The sequence below is a fragment of the Nilaparvata lugens genome, chromosome X (assembly GCF_014356525.2).
Source record: "Nilaparvata lugens isolate BPH chromosome X, ASM1435652v1, whole genome shotgun sequence".
NCBI lineage: Eukaryota > Metazoa > Arthropoda > Insecta > Hemiptera > Delphacidae > Nilaparvata > Nilaparvata lugens.
The window spans coordinates 104,876,901-104,900,663 of record NC_052518.1 but is presented as its reverse complement, the minus strand read 5'-3'; the positions used below and the strand labels follow the sequence as shown (position 1 = coordinate 104,900,663).

Sequence of the window (23,763 nt, the reverse complement as noted above, 5' to 3'; positions counted from 1 at the left end):
CTAAGCCCACACGTTTGCGCTTCATCTGTTGACCCACTATGATTTCAACTGGAGCTATGTAGCTGCCTAACTCAGAAAAGTATTTCAAGCGTTTGTATTCTGTTGCAAAAGGAGTGAAAGAGTCAATCATATTATCTCTAAGCTTGTTGAAAAACTCTTTAAATTGTTCTTCATGGGAAGGAAACTGCTTTTCAAATTCATCTAAACTACATCTCACAGCACTTAGTATATCATACATTAGTGATTGATAGCTATTTAATATTTTTTGAACAACTGATCGTGAAACACTTTTCTCAGCATTGCAATTTGCTTATCACTCATAGTTATTGGAGAATTCTGTCTGTCAGGTAAAGCCTGTTCAAGTTCAGGTAATGTTTCTGAAGTGTTAATTGATGGTTGATTTTCCATTACATGATTAGATTTAATATGCTTTATCAAAGAATGAATATTTGTATAATGCCTCAGGCATTTGTTTTGGCCACATCTGTAAACTTTGTTATTTTGGCATTGCTTGCAATGACGCAAATGATATTGTAGAATATTCACACTTGTGAAAGATTTTTTACAAGCAGAGCAATGATACGTCATGTTTCTTAAATCAGATCACTTGTTAGAAAATCAAATTAATAGTCTGGGTGCCAATGGGGGTAACCTTTTTTTGTGGTATGTCGTTGATTCTTTGATCGATTATGATAGATTTATATGGGTTGGACCGAATCAAAGTGATGCCAAGCTGTAAAAGTTGAGAATTCTTCGCAATTCAAGATGGCGGCCAAAATTCAGTTCCATTTCTAGTCTACTAAGATTTCCGTCAAAACGAAGCATCTGACGAAAAAATCATTCATAGCTTTTTTTTTAGTACATTAAATTTGCAATAGAATGGTATCAGAATCACTTCTCTATTTCTATTAGAAACTGAGTTATGATTTTTCAAAAAAGAGGTTGATTTTAAAGAAAAACGATAATTTGAATATTTTCAGTTTTCAATCCCTTAGATCTTTTGACATATTCAGTTAAATCTATGGGAACAAAAATGGAAAATACTCAAATTCTCGTTTTTCTCTAAAATCAACCTCTTTTTTGAAAAATCATAGCTCAGTTTCTAATAAAGATAGAGAAGTGATTCAGATAGTGACTCTTGCAAATTTAATTTACTAAAAAAAAAGTTGAGAATGATTTTCTTGTCAGATGCTTTGTTTTGACGGAAATCGTAGTAGACTAGAAATGGAACCGAAATTTTTGCCGTCATCTTGAATTGCGAAAAATGCTCAACTTTTATGGCTTGGCATCACTTGGATTCTGAATCTACACATAAAAATCTATCATAATCGATCAAAAAATTAACAACATACCACAAAAAAAGGATACTCCCTTTCTTTGCATTTGGCACCCAGACTATAAATTACATTTATACAATTGGAATATCCATGTCAGTGAGGCATGGATATAGAGAAACTTGATACTTGTTCTTTTGATCACACCTCATTTGATAGAAGCCAACTTGTATAAATAGCCACACAAGTTTACAGTCAAGTGGGTATTCTGCATTAACGGCATGGAATATTTTGTAAGCTACATCAACAGCTGAAATGAAGGAATTTAACTTGTAAAATACATCGTCAACTGCTACATAAGTTGCAGTTATGTTGTTTATCTCACCAACATAGACTAGCAGTGGCTGAAGACTTTTTCTTTCAGACAGAAGTCGCTCTCGAAGACTTGATATGGCTTCTTGAATGTCACTGTCCTTTGAAACTTGTAGTGCAAAACTTTCACTCACTTCAGATTTTGAGGGCTTCCTTCTTTTTGGAGCTCTCTGGTCTGATGTTGCAATACATGGAAGTAACAACGGTAATAGAAGTATCGCAGCAATCTGTTTATTCTCTTGTCCTGGAACAAAAAATGAGGACATGCTATGAAAATTGAAAATTCAGAAACAGGCCATCTTCTATGCTAGGGGATATCAAACTTGTCAGCATTAACAAATTGGTTTACCCCTTCATCATTGAGAATCATAAAGAAATCAAATTAATAAATAACAATGAGATAGAATTCAATTCCCTTTTAAAATGAACACTTTCTTTATTCAAAATCACAAGAAACTTGTGTTAGCATTTATGCAAAAATATTAAATCCTGATAAAAGTGTCTAGGTACTTCAGGGTTTACTCCATTGACGGGTGCTAAAACTATTAAATCAAAATTCATTTATTTTATCAGAAGTTTGTTGTGATTTGAAGAAAAAAATGTTCATTTAAAAAAGGGTACTGAATTTCATTCCATTTTTATTATAAAAAGTAGAATGGTGAAGATAGAACTGTAAATGGTATAGATATTTGTAATCATGATTATCGATTGTAGCCTATTTACATGGAATAACAGACTGAAATTTCATTTTTTATTTCTAGATTGAGAATGAGAAAAAAACATCATTAAAACTTTTAGATTAATAAGACATGAAGTTACAAATAAATTTTGTTGTCCATTCTTCAATATTAGTAACAGAATATCTGAAAATTAGAGACAGTAGCCTCTTGATTATCATGGGCGGATCATCCTCGATGTCTGTAGAATGGAAATGATGATGATTATAATAATGATAATAATAATAGAAAATAGAAATTGAAATAATAATGGAATTATTATAATGATTGGTATTGAAAGGAATTAAACAAATATTAGAATAGCATATAACTTAGTAAATAAATACTATAACTTTCACTTTTACAACAGTACTCACGATATTGACGATTAACGGACGCGTTTCGTGGCACTGGGCCACATCCTCAGCGTACAGGGAGTACTCTAAGGTACCTCTAAGTACCCACATCTTTTACACATACATTAATGTTGCTTCTTGGAGTCACTAAAAGATTATGAATAGGACAGCAGCAAATTTGAAAAAAACCAAGTGGCACTTGATGATGCTGAGTTATCTCTAGTGAGATTCAAGTTATAAAGTCAGAATCTGATCAGTATTGGTCTGTAATTAGACAAAGCATAGTTCTATCCATTTCCAACTCCACACAGTTGTCAAACTGTTTCTAGACTATGTACAAATATGAACTACCAAATTACAAATTACCCGCTCGAATGGGGCCGAATAGGTCACCCCCACCCACAATCTTTCGCCATCATGAATAAATTCCATCAAATAACGTTGCCGGAGAATGCCGTATATTGTTACTGAAAATAAACATGAAGAAAAACATGAATGTCTTTTATTGGTTATACAAACAAACCTCTTGAGAATATGAATACAATATGATGACTATCCAGAGTATTGTTTGAGTAGATCATTTTGATAAATTACGTCTCTGTTGATAACAAAACCCATGAGGGTTTTCCTGACACCCTATGGTGTGGGATTGACTGGCCGCTCGAATGGGGCCGAATAGGTCACCCCCACCCACAATCTTTCGCCATCATGAATAAATTCCATCAAATAATGTTGCTGGAGAACGCTGTATATTGTTACCGAAAATAAACATGAAGAAAAACTTGAATGTCTTTTATTGGTTATACAAACAAACCTCTTGAGAATATGAATACAATATGATGACTATCCAGATTATTGTTTGAGTAGATCATTTTGATAACTTACGTTTCTGTTGATAATACAGCCCATTGTTATCAATCCCGGTCTCATTAACCACCAGTAGGGCTGCTTCCCCAGCCGGCTCCACATGAGCTTACCAACAACTGGAATTGTCAGACAGAATGTTCAGACATTACACATTAGATATTGACAGTTTATTAATATCAGGATAACTCTTGATTGAAACTCCTTGAAATCATTAAATCATTAGATATTGACATCAGACATTAGACATTATTTTATTACTTTACCTGATTCAATCATTTTTATGCCATTTACTTTATTTTTAATATTGCTGTTTAGCCTATGTACAATAATGGATGAATTTCCTGAATGAATCAGCAACAAAATGAGATTGCTTTCACCTAACAAAAGTTTTTGGGAATAAAAGCATATGAATGGTCGACAGTTATGTCCATATTTTTGTAATACATGTGGTGGAGTGAATGGAGGGGTCCACTCTTGAAGATTGTCTCCTAACAATTTACTTAGGACAGTTTGACATTTGTTCAAAAGGTATAGTTTGGGGATTTGACATGTTATCCATGTTGCAATGAAGAGGATCAATGAACAATATTTCTCTCTCAGTGACTTGACTGCAATGAGAAATCAGTGTTGGTTAATACAACAAGGTAAAAATATTTGGCTGAAAACTTTATAGTCTATTTGAGGTAATCTATTTATACAGTCATCAACGGAATTGTTGGGTTGCATAAAAATGTTAACCTCATATCCTCTTATTAGTAAACTATTATTATTCATATTTGTTATTTGAATACACAGAAAAGCATCAACAACCGAATCATATAATTATGCTTTATAAAATACTGGACCTGTTGAGCAGAATGGTATGAAAAATACTGGAAACAGCCTCCATGAGTTGATTGCCACACACTTGGATATCAATGCTTTCTTGTTGTGCATTCATTATTCAACCAAAAAGAGAAAAAAATAACAACCAAATCGTATAATTATGCTTTATAAAATACTGGACCAGTTAAGCAGAATGGTATGAAAAATACTGGAAACAGCCTCCATGAGTTGATTGCTACACACTTGGATATCAATGCTTTCTTGTTGCGCATTCATTATTCAACCAAAAAGAGAAAAAAATTACAACCGAATCATATAATTATGCTTTATAAAATACTGGACCAGTTAAGCAGAATGGTATGAAAAATACTGGAAACAGCCTCCATGAGTTGATTGCTACACACTTGGATATCAATGCTTTCTTTTTGCGCATTCATTATTCAACCAAAAAGAGAAAAAAATTACAACCGAATCATATAATTATGCTTTATAAAATACTGGACCTGTTAAGCAGAATGGTATGAAAAATACTGGAAACAGCCTCAATGAGTTGATTGCCGCACACTTGGATATCAATGCTTTCTTGATGTGCATTCATTATTCAACCAAAAAGAGAAAAAAATAACAACCGAATCGTATAAATAGCCTCTAGTAAAGTGGTTTTTAGTGAATTTCATAATTTCAATCTCCTCACGTTTCTAGATATTAATATCTATGGACTTGAGTTCAAGATCAGAAACAAAGAAATTGTCTTTGACTTTTTTCTGAACTGACGCTGCTTTAAAATCAATTATGGGATTTGTGAAAGTACTTTTTTCATTTATTGTTCCTTTTTGAGCAATAAGTAATGATTCTGGTTTCTTTTCAATATATGATTTGTTTTGGGTTGTTCTGAAAATAGTTTGTTGATTCTCTGCATGTCACTCTTGATTTGAGCTCAACAGTTCACTTTTTGAATTTTCAATAATGCTGATATTAGGTTTCTTTAATATTGACCTACATTTTGATCGGTTTTTCAAAGTTCTGTAAAACCTTGGCTGCGGTACTAACTTCCTATTAGGAGAAAATCGAATCTTCATCGGTGGAATTTGACATATTGTATCCAAACTGATTTCTACATTACATTTTTCAGAAGTAACTTCATCAATCCCTGACTGTTCATTACTTATGAAAACAGAAAACTCATTAAAGCCTAAATCATAACACAAATCACTAATACTTGAAGAATACACTCTATGTACATGTACACATGAATTTGAAATGTTGTCACAAGAACAACTGTAAAGAAGGAACAAAGGTTTAAACACGACATACTTCCACATTTATAGAAGCAGTGGTCAGGGATGTTGCATTCGTGCATAAGCTGTGTAACAAACAACTTCTTACTACCTACCATATTCTTGAACCTGCCAAACCCTATCGGAAATCGTATTAACACTATCAGGTGAAATTTTCATTCCATTCTTGTGATTGTGATCAATCTTAACACGGAAGTCTACGTGTGGCGCTCACTGAAAACGTTGTTGCTGTAGAACAAGCCATCTTTTGTTTTCCATGTCATATAAATTTCAATTAATTCATGCACTCTCTTATTGGACATCTGATTGAGCCTATGTTTCAATTTGCTGTGATATGATTCTAAATACATATTTGTGTCGGTATTACCGATAAATAATAAATAAATAAATGTTTTATTGTAGCAGCAAAAGAGAACATCAAATGCATTACGTCAAATGGTAACAAAAGTAGACACATAAAAAATAAATAGAACTATTAAATAATATAAGTCACAATCGCACACAGGTAAATCATTATAACTAATTCTACACCAAGAAATTTTTCTCTGATCTCAATGTAACAATCAAGTAATAAGGCTATTCCACTTCAAGATTTATCTCGAAAAATTCATCTATTTTATAAATACAATTTTCTGACAAAATTGCTTCCAATTTGTTTTTAAATTTTTCAATCTCTAGGTTCCTGATTGAAGGAGGTAAAAAATTATACAATTTTATCGCTGTATAGATGAATGTTTTAGATGAGTCCTGGTGTAATTGAACCTGATTAAACTCAAAGTAGCCCTATTCCTTGTTCCATATGAGTGATATGAACCCAAAGCATCATATAAATGGATATTTTCTTTTATATATAGTAGGCTTTGAAAGATAAACAGTGCAGGAACCGTCATCACACCAAGACGAACAAACCCCTATCTACAATGAGCTCGGGAAGGGAGTCCACAAATTAGTCTAATGCATGTTTTTTGCATCCTCAGTAGCCTTACACTAGAAAATTTATGACCCCAGAGTAAGGTACCTCGACTCAAATGACTTTGGATGAATGCAAAATAGACCGTTCTCAGTACCTTAGAACTTACACACAGTCTCAATCTGCATATCAGGAATATGCCTTTACTGATTTTCGACTCAATATTCATAATGTTTTTCTCCCAATCCAGATTCTCATCAATCATAAATCCTAGAAAATTCACAGAATGACTTACAGCTTCTGTGGTATTTCTTGTCATATAATCTAATTCTAAATCTTGTATTTTGCCTTCATTAATGCATAAACTATTAGCAGTACACCAATCTTGTATAGTTTCTGAAATATTTTTTAATTTGTTTCTCAATACTTCATGTGAATTAGACCTGAGACAGATATTAATGTCATCAGCAAAGAGAAAGTACTGTACTGATGGATTCGATAAAACATTAGGCAGATCATTCATGTAAATGATGAACAGTATTGGACCAAGAATTGATCCCTGAGGAACACCATGCTTCACAGGTAGATATCCTGACTCTTTTCCATCACAAAAAACCTTTTGAAATCGACCACATAAATACGACTTCATTAGTGACACAGCCTCCTCCTTGAATCCATAAAACTGTAACTTTTTCAATAGAAGAGCATGAGAGACAGTATCGAATGCTTTTGATAAATCATATAGTCTCACATTGACACATGCTTTATTATCTAGACCAAAAATACAATTACTGATAAAAGAAACAGCTGCCCTAACAGTGCCTAGTCCAGACCTATATCCAAATTGAGAGTCATCAAATAAATTATTTTTCTCGAAATAATTCACAATTTGTTCATTGAGGATGATCTCTAGCAATTTGGACAAAACTGATATGATAGAGATTGGTCTGTAGTTCTCAAAAATTGATTTATCTCCTTGTATATAGGTAAGACTTTAACCAACTTCAAATCATCAGGAAAAACAGAGTTAATGATACAACAATTTATCAAATGAGTCATAACTACCTTCAAGCTATCTATTCCATACTTTAATACAAAAGAGCTTAATCCATAGACATCCTCACATCTACTGCTACTCATTCTTAAAATAGCTTTTTCAACATCATCTATTTCTACAAGATGGAAGTTGAAGGTAGTGGAAGGTTTTGCAAGTTTATGTAGATAGTGAATTGAATTATTATCACATGGAAGAGCTGAAACTTTTTTGAGAATATCATCGGCTTTTTTAACAAAAAATTCGTTGAACCGTTCAACATCATGTATACCATACTTTTTCTCATCTTTATCAATAAGTTTACTCTCTCTCTTAACATTTTTCCATAAAACCTTGGATTTCGTTGGATCCTGAACTTCTGTAGAAATCATATAACAAGGAGCAGTCTTCTTTGAGTGACCTGATTTCATCATTTGAAACTCTGTTCAACCTTGATTGTTTGAGCTTTCTTCTCACCTGAATATAAGGAAACGCTTGATTAGTCAAGTGGTGTAATGTAATAAGGATAAACCTTATCATCTATATTCTTCATACAATACATATGCTTCCAATTGATAATTGATAATTCATTGAGAAACCTAATTATATTGGAATCTTTTATTTCTCCAATTTTAATTCGTTCAACATTTGCTAATGCTCGCTTTCCAGTTCTTTCCACACAAGTCATCACAAGATAAATGAACAAGTCATCACTGTATGGTAATCCATCATATCCTCTGTCACCAATTAAAGTTTTACAATTTTTTGGCTTATATCCTGAAATACATCTTCTTTCGCTGTCACTCATATGCCATCAACATGATTTTTCAAAAAAGTGGCATCATCACAGTAGCCTCTCTTCTCCTGTAATAAATTGTATTTGTGATGTAATATCTGTCAGTTAGTCATAAATGATTCTTTTTGGATAGCGGCACCAACCATTTCATCATTCATAGTGAATTTCTTTCTTATTTAATTTGGATCCACTCCATCCTTTAATGAACTCTTCACTGCCTTACTCGTTTCAGGAGACCATCGATGATAAATCAGCGTTTCCGAGCCACATGGATGTGAGTGTTCAGATGAATATTTTGCCTCAACTTTTCAATTTTCATATTCTCTCACATTTATTCGAGAATGGCACTGTCCTCTTGGGATTTGACCATATCGTCTTCGACGAACTGTGTTTCTGGGAGTTTGAGCACGGGTGTTGTTAAATATGCAACTGAAATTATGATTTTTCACATTTCCATTCAATGTTGTCGTACCTTTAACTTTTTTGAATTGTGATGACGTTCTCCTACTTTCATTGCTCTTCCACTCTTCGAATTCAAACATTGAGTCAAAAAGTAATATAACCTGTTGATTTTCACACATTACACAACATGATTTATGCCGATAGAAAGCACATTTATTATCAAACTGAACATTTGCATAATTGCAATAGGTTTTTTCTGTTTTCTTCTGTTCTGCAACATACCTTTTCTTATGATTTGTGAATGAATACAATGTTTTGAAAACTACTTTGCAGTCTTGACAAGTGTAATGGTAGGAAGAACTGTTACAAATTTCTCTATGCCGAATAAACAGTTTCTGAAGTTTGTAAGAATTGTTGCACAATTTACAAGTGAAAACGCGGGGTTCATTGGGAGTATGGCAACGTTTCTTATGATTTTCAAAAGAGCAACGTGATTTATAAATCTTCTTTTATCTATCACATTTTTTAGGGTAGTCTCCACCGTCACCTCCACCATTCAATTGAAGCTGCTGGATGGCGCAGGATTTATTAGGAGCAAAAGGGTAGGCTTCACGAGAAGGAACATAAGGAGGTACTCTTTCAACATCAGCACTTTTTGGCGATGTCTCATCACATTTCTTTCCCTTGCTCTTCATCGTTCCAGCCAAGATCTTTTTCATAGCCAGAGAATTCCATTTTTTAGTCTCATTCCAGTCGTATTCAGTATTATCATTCTTCAAAGCTATTCCCCTTCTTCTCTCATAAACAGCATTCAATTTTCTCTGCTTTACATACATCAAATGAACTCATGTCTCTAGTGGAGACTCCTATTCACTCATATAATTTGGTTCACTAGAACATGATACCAGTGCTTAATTTGTAAATTTTGAGGTGCCGGAACTCTGGCTGGCCTCACTACAGGGGGTTTGGAATAATAACCCCCATGGGAAGGGGGTCCAGGGGACCACCACCGAAAAAATGATCTAAATTTAGCCTTAAAACCCAGATTTAAACATGAAACAAGTTCAGATTTGATCAAATAAATTAAATGGTAAATGATTATACTTTAAATTGTCAGAACCTTGAAGGGAGAGAAATGAGAATGAAAACCAGCTTAAAAGATAAACTGTAATATTTTTAAATTGTCTACAATACTATTACAAAACTTGTTGTTGACAAAACTGTTGAAATTCAAGACAGAAAATGGAAGTATTAAAAGTAGGCCTAGTTTGTTTTTGGAAGTAACAGTTTTAAAAAAATATTTCTCACAGCATAATACTGTCTTCATTGTAAGTTTGCTCACTTCGACTTTTTGAATTTGTGTCGAGAGCAGTGTGGTGTCCTCTTGCCAGCCAAGACCTGACGTGACGTTCAGATTTGTATCTTGCCACAGGAGGTCCCAGGAGGCGGATGCTCTGAAGATCACAGACCGTGTTTATGTAAAGGGAAGATCGAAGGGGCGTCATAATTAAGTTCATTGCTGAGAAGCCTTGTTCTCACTCAGCACTAGACACTGCAATACTGTTTATTACAGAAAGTAGCTTTCTGAACATGGGAGGTTCCTCAAGAATGGACGGTTTCTCCCCGGACGGTCATATTTACACATTCACATGCGTGAGGACCCCAGTTTTGATATTAATTTTTAGTTGCAACTATGTTACGTTCCGGTACGTTCCGGTCGCCCTGGGAGGTACCGGAACTCCGTTCCAGTGCGTTCCGGCACAAATTAAGCTCTGCATGATAATAATATTTCAATTCATTTGTAATTCTGGCATTGGAACTCAAGTGCTTTGTCATTAAATTTAAAAATGAATGTTCACAGACTTATGTATCAATCAATATGTAGCCTATAGGTATAAATATGATAAGGGGATTTTATTCAAATGTATTATAATTCATTCTTCATTGAATACTTTTAAATGTTCAATTATTATACATAATAATTTCTCCACTCAATGTGAGTGATGTGTTATTTTATTATCGAAGATTAATAATTGTTCTACAATGGGTTTCTACATCAATATTTCAATTCATTTGTAACTCTGGCATTAAGCTCCATTCCATTAAGCTCTCACACTCTACGATATTATGAGAAAACTCTTCCATTAAAACAAACAAATAACTTTGACGAAATTATGTAATGTGTAGGTCTTGTAAGCTACAATAAGAATTTGTATAACCCACAAACTGAACCAACGCCAAGCTTCTGCGCATTTGCGGTCAAATGTATTTTATAGTCGCTGTTGTCAATATCCATTGAAGCATTTATGAATGCCTCAATTTCTTCCTTGATTTCACATCCATATGATTCAGAGCATTCAGGAGCATTTTGCTACAATTATAATTCATATAACCTACAAACTGAACCAACGCCAAGCTTCTGCGCATCTGCGGTCAATAGTCGCTGTTGTCAATATCCATTGGAGCATTTAGGAATGCCTCAATTTCTTCCTTGATTTCGCATCCACGAATTTTGCACAAAAAGTGAATCAGTTTTGAGCTACACTCATACTCTGCATAAAACAAGTTGAGACTCAAACAAAATTTCACGAAATTTTTATATAGCTTACTTTTTTTCTTGAACTCCGTTCCGGTGCGTTCTGGCACAAATTAAGCTCTGCATGATTATAATATTTCAATTCATTTGTAATTCTGGCATTGGAACTCAAGTGCTTTGTCATTCAATTTGAAAATGAATGAATTCTTCATTGAATACTTTTTAATGTTCAATTATTACACATAATAATTTCTCCACTCAATGTGAGTGATGTGTTATTTTATTATCAAAGATTAATAATTGTTCTACAATGGGTTTCTACATCAGTAAAAGAGAAACAGAGCAAGTGAAACAAAACTCTGATGACAGACTGGAGTAAATATTGTGAATGAAATGACAACTGCTTTGTACAGAACCGTAAGTTTGAATCTGATAGGTTAGTGTAATATGATCTTTGATGTTGTGATTTTATTATCAGTGTCAATATTTGATAATCCAACCTCCAGTATCAGTAAAGTTGGGAATATGTTCTCATGAAATAAAAAAAACTAATGCAAAAAAATAGATGAAAAAGTATTAAATTCAATATAACTTATTAAAATGTTAGCAATAAAAGTGACAGGAGCCAATGTGCATGGAAAAAGTAATGTAGAGGTTGGGTAGAACTCTACTACAGTGAAGAGTACTTTGAACTACAGCTTCACACTTAACCCTGCAATGCATGATTTTTCAAATATTTTGGGAAAAAATATCATTGAACTCACAATTCATTGCTGATAACAATAAAAATAATCCTAACATTTTTCATAATTACTTTTTGAGCATTTTAAGTTATGACTCCAAATGGAGTCATCATGCATTGAGTAGCAAGTTTCATCATGGAAAGCATTCTTACTTCAAACACATATTTGATGCTTTATAAAAAGGGTTTTTGGCTTATAAAGAGTGACTTATTTTGATTTTTAAAATGAAAATAATTATTATTTTACAATAAATATATAATTAGTGAAATTATGCTGATATTTTTTATTAGTCTGTCATAAGAAATGGCAATAAATTATTATCACTATTGCAGGTAAAATCTTTGAAAATAATAGGAATATAAATTCCCTTGAACCGTTGTTCATAGGGAATGGGTCCTTTCCCTGAGAGTTTTCCTGACACCCTGAGGGGCCGCTCGAATGGGGCCAAATAAGTCACCCCCACCCACAATCTTATTATATTGTTTGATTAGATCATTTTGATAACTTACGTTTCTGTTGATAAAAAAGCCTATGAAGAAATGATCATGAAATTCGAATAACGATAGAAATGTAACATCGGTATTTTGTATGTTGAGAAAAAAATTAAATCAATCTGTATGAAAATAACTTTTATTAAAAAATATTTTGCATGGAAGCTGATAAACGCCATAATGGCTTATTTCTGCTCCATGAGATAGTGAGTAAGGAATAAAGGATATGAAAAGTAAACTTTTCGCTGTGATATGCAATCAATTGTACACCAGTGTGGTGTACAACGTTGGACGCTTGGTCGCTTTGGTTGAGTTAAAATTTAATATTCAAATCCCCACAGCACACACAGAAACAACAGTACTTCTGTTTCATCAACTTAAGGATCCTGTATTAATTGTCATGATAAGCATTTATTCAATTCAATCCCTGAAGCATCAGAATATTGAAATTATATAAAATCCATCACTTAAAATAGAAACTTTTTCTCCTCTGTTTCAACATTTTTCATAAAATTAATGTTTAATCAAAAATTTATTATTTCAATTCAAGTGGAAGTGCAGGTTATGTATAAAGTACATTCCGTACCTACATCAAATGAACTCTTGTCTCTAGTGGAGACTCCTATTCACTTATATTATTTGGTTCACTAGAACATGAGCAGCTGTACAATATGCAAATTTAACCTTCATCCGCTCGCGCCTTGTCACACACCACTCGCACCGCGGCAATTTTGCTGCAATAGGTTTTTCAAGGTTTAATCATTCCTGAAGTGTGTATAATATTTCTAATGTCACCAATTACAAATACTAGCCTATAATATAAGTTATTATAGGGATATAATTCAATTTAAAAAATCACATAGCCTATAATGTCCTATAATATCATATGCTAGACAAAATTAAATCATATAGAATATAGACCGTCGTTCAATGCATCTCAAGCTCTTTAAAAATAAGTGGTAAAGCCGGTAGAGACTATAATGATTCTGTTAAATATCTATTATCATTAGGGGTATTCACGATGTTGGAATTAGACTTGCTATATGCTAAATTGAGTTAGCAAATAGCAGCATCCTGCTATTAGCTAAATCAATGCTATAGTAGTACATGAGAAAAAATCAACAGCTTCAAAATAGTTAATAGCACGACTTAGCGCATTATCTACAAGATTGTGAATACCCCTATTATATAATTATGTCAAACATATAATATTATGATTATTGAAACATGATGATCTTAGTTCAAATGTTATAATAGTTGGTTCATTACACTGTAATATTTTTCATCACAGATATTTTATAATAATAATATTGATCTACGTATGACTTGAACTATTATAGTGTAATACTTTAAAAACTTATTTATATAAAATGTCAGAACGTGGTTGAAATAAAGAAAACTTGAGTTACTTTACACACAATTTTCGATATATTTATTAGATAAAAAAGTGAATATGATATGATAAAAAGTATGTTATATACATAATCTAATCTACTTCCATTTCTTCACGTAGTTGTAGGCATTTATTGCAATTTGTCACAGAAGATGAATGATGCTTACACACATTTAAGTGGCAAAGGTTACGCTCCTGCTTTGTTCTGTTATTTTTTCTTGGGCCGCAAATGTAACAAATACCAGGTCTATGCTCTGGTGCTGGTACATCATTGACATCTTTGTATTTCTCCAAAAACACCAATAAATCTTTTGGCAGAGAATAGATTTTTGATCGTTCTTTCAAGTTATATGCCATCAGTTCAGGGACAATTCATAGAGATACTCCCTTCTAGAGTTTTTCTTTATATCTGGGGAGTTGAATTGAAATATCCTATGTGAGTTTATACCAGCACAGTCAAGTAGCCGGAAAAATACTACCATAGGCCATCTTTGAGTTCGCCTAGAAGTACTTATTCTCGAACACATCAAGTCTACGGTATCAACCCCACCCTTTGTCAAATTATAGTCACAAATTTGTATAGGCTTGTTTTGTCTGGGTCTGTTGTGTCAGAATCATGCATAGTGGACAGAACTATAACTGCTTTCTTTTTCTTTGTAATCATGGAGACCAAAGTTTTGTCATCTTGACACCCAAACATATAGCTGCCAGGTACAGAGTTTTTGTTTACAGTTATAAACTCAGGTGGGATCTCCTTCTTATTTTTCCGCATGGTTCCCAAGCATGTTATTCCCACACGAAGTAGCGAATCTGCCAGGGGAAAGCTGGTGAAATAATTTTCAATTGTCAGATTTCGATTTGATTTCTTTATACATTGCACTAATCTCACTACCAAGTCATACGGTTTATTTGACAGCTCAAAAGGACCTGCAGGCTGTTTTCCACAGTAAATTTCCAAATTGTACGTGTAGAACAAACGGGAATCACACAAAGCATAGATTTTCAGCCCATATTTAGCTGGTTTTTGAGCCATATACTGAATGAAGCCACACCGTCCTCTAAATGCCACCAACATTTCATCAATAGTTGTGTACTCTCCCAAACTAAAAAAGTTCTGACTATTGCTGTTGAAAGAATCTACAAGATATCTGATAGGGGCCAGTTTATCGTTTGAACTACGCCTTGTTCTTGAAGTAATATCATCAAATCGCATACATCTGAGTAAAAACCTGAATCTTTTTTCACTAAAGTTAACCCTCAATACCAACAATCCCGTCCCATTTGCCGAGAAGTACTCTGAAAAATCAGCTCGGTTTCCTCTTTTTATTGCAATCAAGAACAAGGCTCCAAATATTGCTAAAACTTCGGCATTTGTTGTAGGTTTGTAGTCCCTTTCCCGAATATTGACCCCTCTTTGATCAACAAATGTTTTTCGTTCAGTTTTCTTTTTTTCTATGTAAATATTTGTAAAACATACAATATTTTCCACAGTATCAGGTGTAAATATTTGCGAAAAACATTCAAGGCGAGTTTTACAGTGACGAGCCTGTCTTTTAGGGCAAGGAAGAGTTTTTATAATATTTGCAGACCTTGTTTTTGATGGAAGTGAAACAGTATTGTTGGCCCAAATCGTTTCCCCATCTCTACAAATATAAAATTTCATACCATCATCTGCAGTGTCATCTTCTTCGTCTCCAGAGTTGATGTCTGTGTCTGTGTCGCTGTTGTGTGAATTGTCTTCTATTAGCTCAGGACCGTAGTCTGGATCATCCGAATCATCACAATCTGTGGTGAAAAAGGGGGTTGTATTCTCTTCATCTTCTTCATTTTCTCCAGCTCCTCCAAAACACAGGCGATGTCCGCTTCGGTATTGTAAGTTTCTGACTTTTAAAAATTATAGATAATATAATTATAAGTACAGATATACTCACAAAAGATATAGCAATTGAAGTTATAGAAATTATAAACTAATGATTTGCAACTGGCAAATCTCTTTACAATATTTTACAAGTCATAGAAGATAGCTTGAGACTACAACAAACACATTTTCCAATTCAGATGCATTGTAAAATGAATAATAATGAAAAATTATAAATAACATAAAAAATTATACATAAGATTTTTATAGATTTAGATGAGAGCACAATAGATATAGCTATTGTAGATATAGGATACATTATAAACTAATGGTTTGTATACCTAACTGGTGAATTTCTCTTCAATTTTTACAAGTTTTAGAAGATAACTTGAGAATAAACACATTCTAATTAAGTATGAAATTAAAAGGATGCATTGTAATGTGAATACTAATGACGAATTTGAAAAGATATACTTACATTATTAAAAAAATTTACACAAAAAATATCCACAAGAACGCTTGCGTCACGGCAAATTTGCCGCTCACCAGACTTCACTTCCTACAGTACAGCTCTGTGCTCAATCAAGTCTCCAACTGAAATGGGCAATGGCTGGAATATTGATGGAAGATAGTGGGGGAAGAATACATGCGCCTCCCACTACACTCTGATCGCCTAGACAGAAAATATGACAAAAATCCTGAAAACGCGGCAATTTTGCCGTGGGAGCGAGCGGATGAAGGTTAAATGCAAAAGGATGAGAAGTTTGCATTATCATAAGATAATTCACAGGCCTAGGCCTACTGTAAAGAAAACATTGAGTTGTAATGAGTGCAGTTTCAAGTGTTCCAATTCTAGCAAACTGAATGAGCATAAAAGAATGCATAGTGGAGAAAAGCCTTTAAAGTGTGACATGTGCCAATATACAGCTGCCACGAAAACACATTAGAAATTGCATATATGAACTCATACCAAAGAAAAGCCTTACTGCTGTGATCAATGTGACTACAGGGCTACTCTTCATGTGGTTTGGCAAATCATAAAAAAACTCATTGTCCTACTGGTGAAGAACGTTTCAAATGTGATATTTGTGGTTTCAATTGCTAAGTATTGCAATTGAAACCACAAAGGAAATTTAAAAACTCATGATACTAATATTTCAATTCATTTGTAATTCTGGCATTGGAACTTAAGTGCTTTGTCATTAAATTTAAAAATGAATGTTCACAGACTTATGTATCAATCAATATGAAGCCTATAGGTATAAATATGATAAGGGGATTTTATTCAAATGTATTATAATTCATTCTTCATTGAATACTTTCTAATGTTCAATTATTACACATAATAATTTCTCCACTCAATGTGAGTGATGTGTTATTTTATTATCAAAGAATAAGAATTTGTATAACCCACAAACTGAACCAACGCCAAGCTTCTGCGCATTTGCGGTCAAATGTATTTTATAGTCGCTGTTGTCAATATCCATTGAAGCATTTATGAATGCCTCAATTTCTTCCTTGATTTCACATCCATATGATTCAGAGCATTCAGGAGCATTTTGCTACAATTATAATTCATATAACCTACAAACTGAACCAACGCCAAGCTTCTGCGCATCTGCGGTCAATAGTTGCTGTTGTCAATATCCATTGGAGCATTTAGGAATGCCACAATTTCTTCCTTGATTTCGCATCCACGAATTTTGCACAAAAAGTGAATCAGTTTTGAGCTACACTCATACTCTGCATAAAACAAGTTGAGACTCAGACAAAATTTCACCAAATTTTTGGAAGTTTTAAGGAGGTGAAGTATCTATCATGGAAAATTACATGTCCTGGCTCAAGATTTCTTACTAGATATAATACAGAAGCTGAACTAACACCATATTTAGCATAATCTGGAGGAAAAGTTGTGTCTCCCTGATAGGGAAGTAAATCCAGCACAACCCCATTTGAATTTGCCAAGACAAAAACTTTTAGGCCAACAGGGTTGTGCTTGCCCTTTACATACTGTTTTATTCCTAGATTACCAGTAAAAGGTATGATCATTTCATCAACACACAGATGCTCCTCCCTTTCCAACTCAGAGCAACCCTTGAGAACCCTATCAAAGAGAGGCCTAACTTTCCAAAGCCGATCAGCCTTCCTACTATCATAATACATCTCATTATCAAACACAAGTTTCAAATTTGACCGTAGAGTAAAAAACCTATCTCTCGGTCATTGCAGATGAAATTATAGGCACTTTCCACTCTCTTTGCCAATACATTCTCAAGATTGGATATTGTAAACATGACATCACAAATGAAATTCCAAAGAAACACTTGATCTCTTGTGGAGTAGAATTCAAAAGTTTTTTTTCTCAAAAAAATATTGCTGGTTTGTTTTTCTGAAATTAATGTGAAAAGTTCATCATCGATGAATTGATTGAAATAGCTTATTTCATCCCAATTGTGGTGGTCTGAAGCTACAAATGGAGACACATCTGGCTTCTGAGATGGGTTGAAATAACGCCTCCGCCATCCCTCTTGTCTAGTCTCAGCATTTTCTTCCTGAAAGTCAAGAAATGGACTCTCTTGGACCTTACTGAACTTGAATAAATTTCAATTGTTTCAATAAATAGCTTTTGCTAAATACTTAATTTTTAATAAATAGCTTTCAAATTACTAAACTTACATTAGATTCTTGGTGTCCTCGAGTCTCTTCATCCTCACTGCTCTCTTCTGATCCACTGTGGTGATCAGATTCAGTTGACCCAATCTGAGTAGTGTTGTTTGGGGTTGGTAAAAAGCTTGGGTCTGCATCCTCATCATCATCCAAATCCAGGTCAGACAGATCCAAATCGGACATATCCAGCAGATCAGCCAGTTGACCTGCATCTTGTTCCACTGAAACACAAGAAAAATAAAAATAACTCATTAGATTTTCTGGACATTGATAATCATAACATTTCAAGAAAATACTGTAGCAATCTGCTATTGTTAGGCCTACATATTTTTGAACTAATTATCAATTCAATGTTTACTTATCAGCTTATTTGCAATGATTTTTCAATGAATGATAAATGAATAATTTGCAATCTCAATCCTAAATACAGTTAAAAATCAAATATATTCACTAAATTTTTAAATAATAAAGTTCATCAGATGAAAACTTAGTTTTTTATCTATCCATCACATGATTTGTAATGAACAAATATTCAAAACAGTGGTGTTTGTCAGAGAAGAAACATCACATTTATTTGTTGGAGAAAGCTCTAGACCTGATGTATAGTATGCTATACCTCAAAGTTTACAGCAAAGTAACGAATGTAAACATTTATTCTTGTATGAGTTTGTAATTTAAGGATGACTATTGATGTATTTGAAACATGCAATTGAGGTAAAATAAGTGATTTATTATGTATTTCTAACTTACCATTGAAAATTGAAGTTGATTGTTTGCTTCTGCTCGCCTTTGAAGAATCCATCGTTGAACAAAAACGTTTACAAAAGTGAGGTTATAGAATAAGATCACAACAACGACGTAGATAGCAACTAGAGATTCTATAGAACTGCTCTGTGCAGTTGAAACTCAAGAAACTACTGCCATCTCTCGGAGAAAAAATCAAACATCAAGGTATAGTATGCTATACTGTAGGTCTCAGGAGGTGTTCTATAGTTTACTTTTTTTTCTAAAGAAAGTGATTCTGATTGGGGAGTGTTTAGACTGGAGAAGCTGGCTCCTTGCCCAGAATTGTGATACTGATCTTTCATCCACAGTGTGAGCTTGGGGGCCGCATTGAAGAGGTCATCATCATCATACATGCAAGAGAACTCTGCCCAACAGGAGGTTGCATATTCGTTGAGACCGGATCCATAGAAGTTGTTCCATGGCTGATATGAATCATTTTACCTTCTCCGAGCTGTCAACGGGATATTGATAGCTTACATTGGTGGCGCTGGGATTGAGAGATGCAGTAATGGTAAATCCACACATCTTTAACTTCTTTTCCATGACAAATGCATCTGATGTGATTTTGATTGTTTTTCGGGCTGTGTTGTTGGGCTCTGGGGGAACAGAAGGTTTCAGGGCTTGATGTATTTGATAGGGTCGTCGTTTACTGGAGATTATTCCCTCTAATTTGGAGGCATGCTTGCCCAACTGAAATGAGTTGAAGTCGATGTTTTTCTTCAGTGTTTGAGGGGCTTCTTCTATGGTCTTTGAACAATTTTTAATCAACTCAGTTTGTACTGCTAGATTGTCCATCATCTCTCTCTCTCTCTCTAATTTTTGATTCATCAGCCTCTTTCCGCAGGTTATAACTTAGACCGAGATTGATCCCAATAAGGATGCAATCAAGTCGATCTTTTTGCACAGTTCCGGTATTGGGATTGAGGCGCTCAGCCAGAATGTCACAAATATGTTACCTCGTATAGCCTCAGGCATAACAGCAATCATGTTAATCACAGAATGATGGGGTAGAAATAGTTGCCTCAACTGAGCAAAGATATTAGGGGGGGCGTACTTGATTTTAGAGGTTTTTGCAATCTTTTTGCTTTCTTTGGACTTGTTGCCGGACATTGTCGGGTCCTCTTTGTTTAGGAAGATGTCAAGAGAACTCAGGAATTCCTGGTCAAAATCTTCTTTGGAAGATCCTTCTAGAAGGATCATGTACATTCTCATGACTGTGTAATATCGGCCTGTTGGTATTTTTCCAATCATGCATTTGATTTGTGCATTGGTTAATGTGAATGAATAATATGTTCAATTTGGCAAGACAAATGCAGTGGTGTAAAATTGAATGTAAGCTATTCAGTATATGGGTTTGAGTGGATAAATTGAAATTTTTTCTCAGCTTGGAAACATGGGTTACTCAGATAATTTGTACAAGTTTCAACTTGTTTTACCTAGAGTATAAACTCAAGTTGAGTACATGTTTTTATAGACTTCATCCATTAAACTTTTCACAAGCACTAATGAATATGTGATTAATATTTTTTGTAATTATTCAATAATGCTCTGGAATCTGTAATTAACATAAGCTGCATATAATTAATAATATAATGTATTTTTTAAATACTTATTATTATGTTATGTCATATCCCTGGGGGTTCCCAGCCTCTCAAACCCTGTAAAAAGAAAGCAGTTGGAAGTGGGACAAACTCACTCACTCACTCTCTCTCTCTCCCACATAGCATTCCTTCTCTCACCGAGAACACTGTACAGGAATAAGAATGGAAGAGGAGCATCAGTATTCAAGGCTAGAAGTAAACTGCCGAGCTTCTTAACTCCACCACAAAATACAGTGATCAGTTCAACAAAATATATTTCTAATAATAGAAAAATGATGTTGTTACCTTCTCTCTACAAATTGATGATTCCGCTTTCATTCTTCATATCCATTTTGAGCTGGCAAACAGGCAAACAAACAATATCCTTATATTATATTGGCTATTCTTCATTAGTTGCGAGCTGTTTGAACACTTTCCTTTGGGAAATGTTCAATAAATTTTTCCCATTCAACAGCTTGAATAAATGTCATATCTAATTGTATCAGCCAGCCCTTCGATCCATGACCGCGAGGGCTACTCAGCCCTCTTAAATATTTTTAGGACATTTCCGACTTCCTCTGGAATGTTGCTCACCTGCAGAATCTTGAGTGACTGGAACGGGTTACTATTTGTCTTATTTCAGTTACTCCAAATCTAATAGTCCTAACTGAGGTTTCAAAAAAATTTTGCATTACCTCAAATTAACAGAATAAGATGGTCCAAAGTCAACTACCAATAATATTACTAGTGAGTTCTCATGTCAGTACTATGAAGGTCTCCTTTAGAAGACATTCTGTAAAGATTCATGATTCAAGATCTTGAGCTGTGGCTCAAAAAATTGAAAAAGTTTGGCATAATTGAAAATGGTGATTTAGTTTGCTCACATGCTCCATGCATTTACAAAGACCTTAAACAAATGTCCGTTCAAGTTACAGCTTCATCTTGGAACTCTTTTTAAAAGTAAGTTGTATAATTGATGGACTCACATTATGCATATCGGTTCCTGAATGATCCATCTACGATAAAGTGGGTTTCTAACTAAGGAAGAAGCGCATGCACTAGAATTGACAGATTCTGTCTGTGAGTACATGTAGAAATCAATAAATGAAATTGAGAGAAAAATCATCATGCCAAGTTTTCCAGAGAATGTTTGAATTATTTTTTATAAGCTCAACTCACACAAAGTATTCATTTATAAATATAAATAATTTTTAAAATATTATTGTTTGAGTCTGTGTTGTAACGGTTTTATTTTTGGTCACTGTTCGTGAGCCATGTTGTAGAGTTTCAATATTATGTCCCTGTTTTAGGGAACATGTGCAACGGATTTTTCTTTATCTAAATTAATAATTTGCAAACCTTTTTTAAAAAGAGGGTTTGATGATCGGAATTAAATTTATTCTAAAAATACAAGAAAATTTAATTAGGAAATTTTATATTCTTTGGGATGATTTTGGATGGAAAATAATATATTTGGAGGTGGATGAATATAATTAGAACTGGCAGATAATGATAATGATAAAATGTAATATTTTACTCACTGCTGTTAATAATAATTTGCTTACGTGCACACGTTTCTCTCAGCCCAACTTGGAATATTTTGCCAAACGTGGTCTTTACGGCACGATACCCGGCACAAGACACTACAGGGGATGCTAGACACGATACAGTTCGACACGGGAACGCACTGCTTACTGCAAACTTTGGGACCGCACTGTTACTTTTTCCTCACTGCTGGTTCATCACTTGCATTTTCTTGCTTATCATATTGCCAGTAAAGGAATGTAAGGAAGGGTGAAGAAGCCTAAAGAGTAGAGGAGTTGTTTTCAACTTTTATCTCTTAGAGCTCGGCTAAAGCTGCCTTATCTGCTAGTTGGCAGATAGCAGGGTTGGAACTTTAGTTTATTTTAAAACTGGACGATATTTTTATATTTATGAAAATGGATTATTACAGTGTTCAGAAAATATTACATAAAATACAAGACTTTTAAGATACCTGTTCGACACCATGAAGTCTCTTCCAAATGAATTTGTTGGATGCATTCATCAGTTTTTGACAATAATTGTTAATATATTGATGATTGTTATTCATACAAAATCAACTCTCCAATTACTGTTTTTTTCATTTGCATTTATACTTTGATCATTTGTCAGTGACAATTCAATATTTTTTGTAGGACTCTGTTCTGCCTCTCTTTTACTCTTCCCTGATTGTTCATCTTTTGAATTGTCACCTGTAGTGACAGATTGCATGCCTACTTTTCCTGAATCATCAATAGGTTTATCATATTCTTCTAGAACAACGTCTCTTCTAATAGATGTACCTGAACCTTGAACAGGTTGTTTATTATCTTTCAACTCACCTATCATTTCTGCATCATTTGTAAATCCACTATTATCATTAGATTGAGCAGAGCTGTGTGAATACTGACTCAAACTACCAATAGGATCTACCATATCTTCATTTCTTTCCAAATCTGTTTTATTCTTTTTCTTTTTATTTATTGAATAAAGCACTATAATCATAATACAATTATGACATTGGAGGGAAAACTAGGCTAAGCCTGTACTATTTCTCTCCAAAAATTTTGATAAAATGTTAATGTTGTCCAAAAATTGAGGTTATGTGATCACACACTGCTTCGTCACTTGATTTTCGGTCCAGGAATAATGATTTGGAAATTTTAAAAATAATTTACAAAGTACAATGTCAAAAACCAATCGAATTACCATCAATTGAACATTTTTTACGCAAATTTTACAAATATCTTTGTGCAAATATTAGACTACAATTGTTAGGTGCTATTCATGGCTACTGAGCCCTGACCTCAAGTGATAACTTCTCAAATACAATTGACTG

At 33.9% G+C, this 23,763-nt stretch overlaps 1 protein-coding gene across 1 annotated transcript; it reads right to left on the bottom strand.

The window, feature by feature from the left end:
* Positions 1-1,757: 1,757 nt before the first annotated feature.
* On the bottom strand, positions 1,758-19,480 carry LOC120354886. The gene is made up of 5 exons (XM_039442949.1): positions 19,288-19,480; positions 18,547-18,758; positions 3,604-3,701; positions 3,085-3,185; positions 1,758-1,890 (listed from the first exon to the last, which is right to left on the bottom strand). Exons 1-3 carry the CDS (start codon positions 19,337-19,339, stop codon positions 3,648-3,650), a joined length of 318 nt encoding a protein of 105 aa, XP_039298883.1. The 5' UTR covers positions 19,340-19,480; the 3' UTR covers positions 1,758-1,890; positions 3,085-3,185; positions 3,604-3,647.
* Between the last annotated feature and the right edge of the window lie 4,283 nt (positions 19,481-23,763).